The sequence below is a fragment of the Manis javanica genome, chromosome 15 (genome assembly GCF_040802235.1).
Source record: "Manis javanica isolate MJ-LG chromosome 15, MJ_LKY, whole genome shotgun sequence".
Taxonomy (NCBI): Eukaryota; Metazoa; Chordata; class Mammalia; order Pholidota; family Manidae; genus Manis; species Manis javanica.
Window position 1 is genome coordinate 22,182,824 of NC_133170.1, and position 8,863 is coordinate 22,191,686.

At 35.8% G+C, this 8,863-nt stretch overlaps 1 protein-coding gene across 4 annotated transcripts in view; it reads right to left on the reverse strand.

Annotated features, from left to right (window-relative positions):
- LOC140846565 (uncharacterized) overlaps positions 1 to 8,863 on the reverse strand; it is a 64,277-nt gene that overhangs the window by 9,440 nt on the left and 45,974 nt on the right. For all 4 annotated transcript variants that reach the window (XM_073223434.1, XM_073223435.1, XM_073223433.1 and 1 more), the window contains exons 3-6: positions 7,506 to 7,615; positions 6,787 to 6,875; positions 5,141 to 5,254; positions 3,164 to 3,277 (exon numbers count right to left, since the gene is read on the reverse strand). In XM_073223434.1, coding sequence (XP_073079535.1) covers positions 3,164 to 3,277; positions 5,141 to 5,254; positions 6,787 to 6,875; positions 7,506 to 7,615 — 427 coding nt within the window. The remainder of the gene's footprint in view (positions 1 to 3,163; positions 3,278 to 5,140; positions 5,255 to 6,786; positions 6,876 to 7,505; positions 7,616 to 8,863) is intronic.

Here is an 8,863-nt window from a genome sequence, read left to right on the forward strand (position 1 = left end):
CATAATATGGGTGAGTGTAGTAACATAATCTATCTAATCTGAACATATTGTCTTCTTATAGTTACAATAGCCATTACTTTGCAATTATCTGGCCATGTTTTATATGTAGGCATTTATTATTACCACTTTTAAACCCTGGAATTTGAGCTAGAAGAGAAAATACATTCCATTAAATGCTGAATTTGCTATATTTATTAGTTGTATATTTAAAATCCATCGTATTTTGGTATACTTGTAGAGAAGTGGAAATATAGCTTTCCCAGTTTCTAACAATGCAAATGTTGAATATATTAAGTATCATCAAAAATTTAATATTAAGTCTGGAATTGGGATGGTAACAAGTCTTTACTACTGGCTATCATCTCTGTGACCTCAGGCTATTTCAAAGTATTCCATTTTCACTGAAGTTTCCTATATTTCCTTTATACATTGATGTTTTGGTAAACATGTTGTTCTGTAGATATAGTACAATAAAATTATTGTTAATCATCAATAGCAATTCATCCTCTCCTGGAAAAGTTTAGCTTATTCCTTCCAGAGTAAAGATCAGAATCTTTTATATAAGTAAATAAAGGCAATCATTTTCAAAGATCAAGATTTGAATATATCAATGAGAATCAAAGCAATTTGAAAAGGTCTCATGAAATATGTACTATAATTCCTGAAAAAAGGTGTGCATTTACTCTTTCAAATGCAGGAATTAGAAATTAATATGCAATCACTTAGAATACTAGGCAAATCTGAAGTTTTAATATAAACACAGAGCTCAATGTTAAGACACCACGTCTGCTTGCGTATTTTACCTAGATTTCATAGTAGAAATCATTTTTAAGTTGGATTCTATAAAGATTTGACATTAATATACTTTACTTGATGTAGGAAGGAAAAGAAGGGGAGGAAGGAAACAATCCTTTTATTGAATATTTCATGTACCAGACACTTTCCACATGTTTCAATTTATCAATTGATGTATTTTCACAACCCCCTTATGGACCCCACAAGCTATAGATGATGGAACAGAAACTGAATCACAGCATGTTTATTTAACAAGACTACGATCTCCCCAGTGGCAGAGCCAAGACATAAATCCAGGCAATTTAGCTTTAGAGTCTTGTTATTAATTAACTTCCAAACTGTGGAAGTTTAAACAGGCAAACCAGGATATTGGTATTTCGGTATTTTTCAAAGTCTTGCTAAACTGTCTTCTACACACATGATGATCTACCTGATCATGTTGGGAACCACAAAGGGAATCACAGGGATATGCTTGTAGGAATGAAAAGAAAAATTGATAAATAAGAATTGGGACTAGAAAGGGAAAGTATCAATCGTAAAGCACAAAACAAAAAAGAAACATGGAGACGGGTGACTAATAAATATAGTGAATCAGCTCCTTTGTCTGGAAATGATAGAATGGGAAGTTTAATCAGTTTTGTAAATTGATGTAAACATTTTTTGCAATAGCTTCAGTTGTATATATGTGTGTACTGTACCTACAGGTGTTTGAATGTTTAAATTAGAATGTTAGATTGGAAAGACATAATCTTGAAAGACATAGCTCATCAAAGCAGCACCTTAAAATTTCTGATATTCAAAATCATCTCTTTACTGCTGCAGAATTATAACTAAATTTCATTAATGTGTTCACTATTCACTACAGTACAACATAGGCACCAGGTATACATATATTAGTTCTATAATTCAGAATTATTGCATTGTTTCAAACCTTCAGCCACTACTGCATCTATAATCTGATAATCAGTGGTTAACTGTATATATAATTAATTGTAGACAATTGTTATCACTCTCCCAGGAGTGCTTTATAAGGACGTGAAAACTTTTTCAAACATATTAGTAGGAGAATTCTATTATTAATATTTGAACCATTTATTTTGGCTAACTTTATCATTAGTTGACAGAAGTTTCTTCTCCCCATCTTCTCCATTCAATTATTGATGGTTTGATTTCACAGTGTATGAGGAAGTCTGTAAATGCTTCTAGGCCATGATCAAATATTTGTGAATCTGAGTTGAGGTATATCATCACAATGCAATGGATCTTAAATGACACTGTGTATTATAATTTCATGGAATTCTATTTTAGAATGCAATTTTATATCTCCCACTTCCAGATAGCCTAATAAAATCCTCTTGAGTTGAGGTCTGGAAATCCTTTTCTGAAAAGTGTGTAGTGGATTGAATAGTGTCCCCCAAATTCACATCTACTCAGAGCCTCAGAATGTGACCTTGTTTGGAAACCGGTTATTTGTGGATTTTATTCAGGAAAGGATTATGATGCAATCATACTGGATTGGGCTCTAAATTCATTAATATCATTTTAGGAGGAAAAATGGGTACATAGAGGTGCAGAGAAGGCAATGTGAAGTTGGAAGTACAGCCGTGCATGGTGCCGAGGAGTGCCAGCTATCTATGGCTTCAGGCAATTTAAGACTATCTTCCATTTTCACTGAGGTTTACTATATTTCCTTCTACATTAGCATTTTGAGAAACAAGTTCTATATAGTGTATACAGTATAACAAAATTGTTAATCATCAATAACCATTTTCTCCCTGGAAATGTTTATCTAGCTCCTTCAAGAAAAGGATCTTCCAGAAGGAACCAACTCTAGCAATACCTTGATTGTAAAGTTCTAAATTGGGAGAGAATAAATTTTTGCTGTTTTAAGCCACCCAGTTTATGGTAATTTGCTGTGACAGCCCTAGCAAACGAATACAAAGTACATTGGGTGACTCCTAGAGAAGCAGAGGGCACACAGTAAGAATACATCATTATGCGCATGCCTTGGAGTCAGTCAAGCCACATGAACATGAAAACAACAAATCTGATATGTACTCACTTTGTAATCATGTGCCAGTTTATCTATTCAATTACAATTTAATAAAAGTGACAAATTATAATACCTCATTCACAGAACTGCTGGCGACCTAAAGAATAGCAAAATGTTTGGCTTAGGACAGTAATTTTTACTCCCTTCTGTCCATCAATCCTGTCTTTTCCTGCTTGATGTATTGTGCATGTCTTATGAAATCTAACATCTGTCCATAGTGACACTAAATATTTAGTTTTGGCAATATTTACATTGCCTTTCCTCCAGAAAGTAGTATCATTCTAGACTGACAATTAAAAATAGCAGGGGACTTACTTGTGGAAGGTAAGATCTGTGCCATCCAGTCAAATTCGTTTTAGTTGTTTGATGTTGTAGTATAAGCGGATTTTTACTTTTCTTGATGTGTATCACACTACATCTTTGAGAATTCTGTAAAAAGTAAGAGGAAAATAAATCATAAAGTAAAACTTCCCTGAAGGAAGAGGAATATGATGGTTTGAGTATATGTATTTTATTTTTAAACTTCCCTTTGGATTTTCTGTTCCTATTAGATCAAAAGAATCTGGAGGGTTTAGCCTAGACTCTTTAGCCATTGGCAGGATGTCAATAGTGAATGATTCATTTATTCACCAAGCAATTTTTTTTAGTCTTCATTGTATTCCAGGCATTTTCTCAGGTTATGGGTTATAAATGTGAGCAGAAGTCTTATAGCTGTACTCACCTGAGTCAGGCACTGAAAAATAGGATGACATATGTTGAGCATATGCAATAAATGGTGGCATGTGCTACAAGAACAGAAATACAGGATCAAAGGAGAAGAACTAGCAGGGGAGTTTAGACGGTCTTGGTGAACTGAAAATGCTTTCCAAGGGGATTGTTTAATATTCTAAAACCTTCAAAAGTAGGATACATTAAGCAAGAGAGGATGGTTTGAGGAAAGAGGTGGAAGAGATAAGTGAAAGCAGTATCAGGAACATTCTTTCTTCTTTGATTTTTAAAAATTAGATATAAAAATCTTAAGCAGTACAGGAATTAAGCTATCTCATGCCAAACTCTGATGAGAATTATAATTAAAATATTTTTCTTCTTCCAATTTGAATTCTAGCAGTCCTCTACTTTCCTAGAATACCAGCATTAACCTACATCAGTCTTTTCCCCAAGTCTTTTTCCCTCTTTTTTAACAGTGCAGTTCTTGGTTCAAATGAAATCTTACACAGAAGCCCGTAAAAAAGGCTGAGCTGTTCCCTCTGAAAGTGGAGGCGGACACCCCCACTGGAATGTCTCATGTGTCAGATTCAACATGTTCCAAACAGAACTCATCATCTCTCTCCTCTCCACCTAACCATGCCCATCTTTGCTGCCACATCTAATCAGTCACTTCACCTGGTCAATTCTACTTCCTTGATAGCTTTATAAGCATCTGTTCACTTCTCTCAACTCCAACTGCTATTATGCAAGATTCTCACAATTTTGTGCAAGGATTAATATAGCAGCCTCCACAATAAGTTCTTTCTAATCCAACCTCCATATGTCTGCCAGAGTAATCTTTCTAAAATGCAAATCCAATCTTACCCATCTCCTGCTGAAATCAACTAGCTCCACATATCCTTTAGAAAAGAGTTCAAACTCCTGCGGCCCTGGTTTATGAACCTCTCCTAATGCTCTGACCTGTTCTTGCCTCCCCAGTTTCACCTTAGTTACTATTATGGGTAAAATTCAAAGTTTAAAGGTATGTACTATGCACCCTATTTAATCCTTATAACTATCATTGAGTTAGACATCCTTTTCTTCCACTGTATAAATGGAGACTCAGGGAAGTCTTAGTCTATGGGGACTCACAGAACTTAGGTAAACTGCCCTAGGTTACATAAAATGTACTGACAGACTGTATCAACCAGCACCTAGAAAGGAGTCTGGGAGCAAGAGACGAGGAGAGATAAAGATGGCCTCACTGTATCAGTGGGTTCTTTGTAGGCCATGACTACACCTGAATCATCTTTGATTTTTTGACACTTAACAAACACTGACTAAAAATTTGCTGAACAAATAAAGTAGTGAATGAAGATCAATTTGATGTGTATTATTAGGCATGTCTGAAGTATTTGCAAGGAATTTCTAACAAAACCAGGAAACTTAAAGGATGTCACAAAAAAAATCACATTTATAGATCTGTAAGTGCTCTAGTATCTAGACATGGCAAGGATGATTTCTAATGTAAGATATTGAAATAAAACGCATTTTTTTGTTTAGCAGAAGATGAAGAAAGATGTAAATATTTAACTGTGATTTTACCTTCCTGGCCTGCTCTTCAGCTCTTTCTTTTTTAATTTTTTCCAGTTCTGCAAGTAGAGCTGCAGTACCATCATCATCACTCTCCTCTTCAAAATCTTCATCTTCATCTTCCTCCTAAAAAAGAACAATGAATGCACCAGGAGACTGGAGCGAAATGAACACTATCACTTTTTCCATAAAAATTGCATTTGCCAAATCTTTCAGCAGGATTAATTTTCCCACTGGGGAAGATAAATGTACCTGAATATGACTAAAATCACCAACCAACAAAAAAAGAAAACCCCACAAACATGCCTATGACTACTTACTGAAATGTCACCCCTGATGTGTTTGAGAGATTGTAACAGCAAATAGCATAACAAAGTATCTTTCAAATTCACATGGTCAAAAGAGCTCTTAAATATGAAAACACAGGTGACCTTCGAACCACATGGGCATTAGAGGTGCCAACCCCTCACATGGTCAAAAATCGGTGTAACTTTTGACTCCCCCAAAACTAATTGCTTACTGTTGATGAGAAACCTTACCAGTAACATAAACAGTTGATTAACACATACTTTGTATGTTATGTGTACTATATACTGTATTCTTACAATAAAGTTAGAGGAAAGAAAATGTTTTTTCAAATTGTCACAAATGTCCAAAAAACTGTCCAATACATTTACTTAAAAAATCCACATAAAAAACATAAACTCCATTGAAATGGCCCCATGCAGTTCAGACCTGTGCTGGTTAAGGGTCAACTATATTTCTAGAATCAGAAAAGGGTAACTTCACACTGATACACAGTACACATGTACAGAGGGTATCACCCTGAGGATTAAATCATTATATGTAGCTCAAAACTACTTTAAGTAGGAAGTAAGGATAATGAGAGTGCAAGAAAGGGTGCTAAATTCTCAGAACAATTTCAAATGAACAATCTAATTAAATTTCACTTAAAATTCGGTTCCCTTTATTTAATTACAGTGTTAAGTATTTAATTCAATTTGTCAACCTTAGAATTTTGATATATGTACTTAGTTGGATGTTACCCATGAAAGGTCACTCAGATTTCTCCACTGTATGTAGAACACTGCAAATTAATTATAGAGTCCCATTGAAATTTTAATGTTAATTGAAACGCTAATCCTAAAAACCCTTTCACACAGATCACTTCCTTCCCAAAGCACAGAGGGAGCCATTAAGTAGCCTGCACATCTGGAAGGGACACCTTTGGTATCTAATGTGCAAAGATGCCTGGGTTCAACTCTAAGGGATGCTGTTGATAGAAAGCCCAGTATGAAGAATGCCCCCTGGAGGCATATGACATAGCAGTCAATCTCCAGGGCTTAATATGGGGAATTACTTTTTAGGAGAGCATACATACATACCCTTGAAGAGCTTACTTCCCTATTTGGCTCTCCAGAGATCAAACTTGTTACTGAAGTTGCATCAACCACACAATAATACTTTTTGTTTTAAAATCAGCTGTAAAGTTTACCATTGAAGACAGGGCCACATGTGAACAGCAGTAAGTAAAAATACACACGTCACTTCTTAAAGCCAAAAGAATACAAGTATTTCAGAAAGCATGATAAATAAAATAAAAATGGTTAAAAAAAAAAAAGAAGAAGAAGAAGATGAATGGAGGAAGCGAAACACACGTCTGTTAGAGGGTCATCCGCATGGAGGTTGGCGGCTGGGATCTGGTCTAACCGAGGCTTCTTGGACACTAAAGAGGAGGATGTACGCTCCGGGAAAACACAAACATTATTCAGCTTACTGAAACAAATACTGCATTTCTTGTAACATTTTAGGGACCTGTGGGCACCAAAAGCTTAGATTACAAGCACTGTGATAGCAGAGACCACAGCCAGATGCCTGGCAAACAAGCCTCTGGCAACTGTTTGCTGAGTGAATTAAAGTACTGATTTTAATATGGGAACTGCAGTCTCCATCAGGAAATTTAGGAAATAGTTTACATATCCTGGAAAAATAGAAGAGATACTATAACCGATGCCCACCAATGACTAGTGACAAAAGCAGGAGAAACCTCACAGACAGAAACCACGGGGCTTCAAAAAGTAAACAGTCAAAACTTGATCTGAACTGAAATACTGGCTGCTAAGTATCCCCAGATCATCCTGTTCCTTCTAAAAGAGAAGCATTAAAGGACAGAACTGGAATCAACTTCATCATCATCTCTAATCTAATCATTTAAGAAAGTGTTACCAGTATTTTAAGGGAAACAACATCTTAAGCTGTTTACATCAGTATTTTAAAGCAAACAAACAAAAACTTCAATCTGTTCCAATTAGCAAATGAAAGAAAAACTACCATCTATGTGATTTTATAAGTCCAGTGTCTGGGGTAGTGTCAGTACCTCGAGTCGGACGATCCCTGTTTTTTTTCTCCTGCAGCAGCGCTCTCTCCTCTAGCTCCCTCCTGAAGTCACGGTTCCGAACCTCTTCAGGGGCATCCTGAGTGGTTTGTCTAACGTCCAAACAAACCAGGGCAAAAATGTTACTAAAAAAACACATGGCTGTAGCAATGGAACACAATCCACAAAAAGGAGTTTGGTTCCTAAGTTCCTCAAGAGTAACAGAGAGAACTGGACAAGATCACTATGATAATCTGAAGGTCACTAACAGGATCCGTGTGGTTTCCAGTATCTCAAAAAGCCCAAGCAAATCACGTATTTTCCTACAATAATGTTGTAGACTGACTAAAATATTTTTACTTTTTATTAGTATGGCAACTCAGGGCTCTTTACTGTAACACTTTTAATCCCTTATTGATTAGTGCTAATAGTGCACGGTCCCTCTGAGGTAATATATTAGTTATTATTAAATTCACACAGGGAAAGTTCCAATTAATAGGAATTTCTACATAAGGAATATCTGGTAGCATTCCACAATCATACAGCATAATTTTTGTGTTAGACAACTCTATTGCATTCCACTCCTATGAAAATAGATACGTGACAGAACCCAAACATACTACTTAATGATCGTGTCATTCAACACTTTTGGCCTTGCCTTGGGAACAAGAAAAAGTCTTCATTACCTGTATTTGATCTTTGTAGGAGAAGGCAGGTCTCTACTTGAATGCTGCTTTGAGAGTTGGCTCAAATCACCTTCTACTTTTCCTCTTCCGCCTTTGCAGCTTCAAAAGTTGGCCTAGCTGCTCTCGTCATCTTTTACACTTTGAGGAAAAATAGTATCAAGTTATTCCCAATATGATAGAATTTCATTATATAAAGTATTGACAAATATCCAACTTGTGAAATCATTTCCAAAACTCTTTCACCAAATTTTACTTTCATCTCAAAACAAAAGCTCTCAAGAAAACAAATAATGAGTCTCAGGAACACAACTTCTTAAGCAGTTTTTAATTAATGCAAACAATTCTGTCACGCAGATGAGCTTGTTTCTTGTTCTCCTTCTGGCTCTGTGGCCCTGGGCAAGTTACCTAATGTAAGTTCCTGTGGAATGGGGATATTCCTAATGGGATTACCGTAAGAATTATTTGACTTGACATATCAAAGCCTTGTAAAATTCAGTACCACCATGACTGAGTTTTAAAAATTCTCAACTCAACCTTACTCTCCACCAGATTACCTGAAGTTTGCACCTCATACAACAGAAAACAGGCTACAAAAAAAAAAAAATTACTTTGAAAATCCCTGGACAAAGTTACTGTGTTGGAGAAAAACGTGCTAAATTTCAGTGACAGTTACAT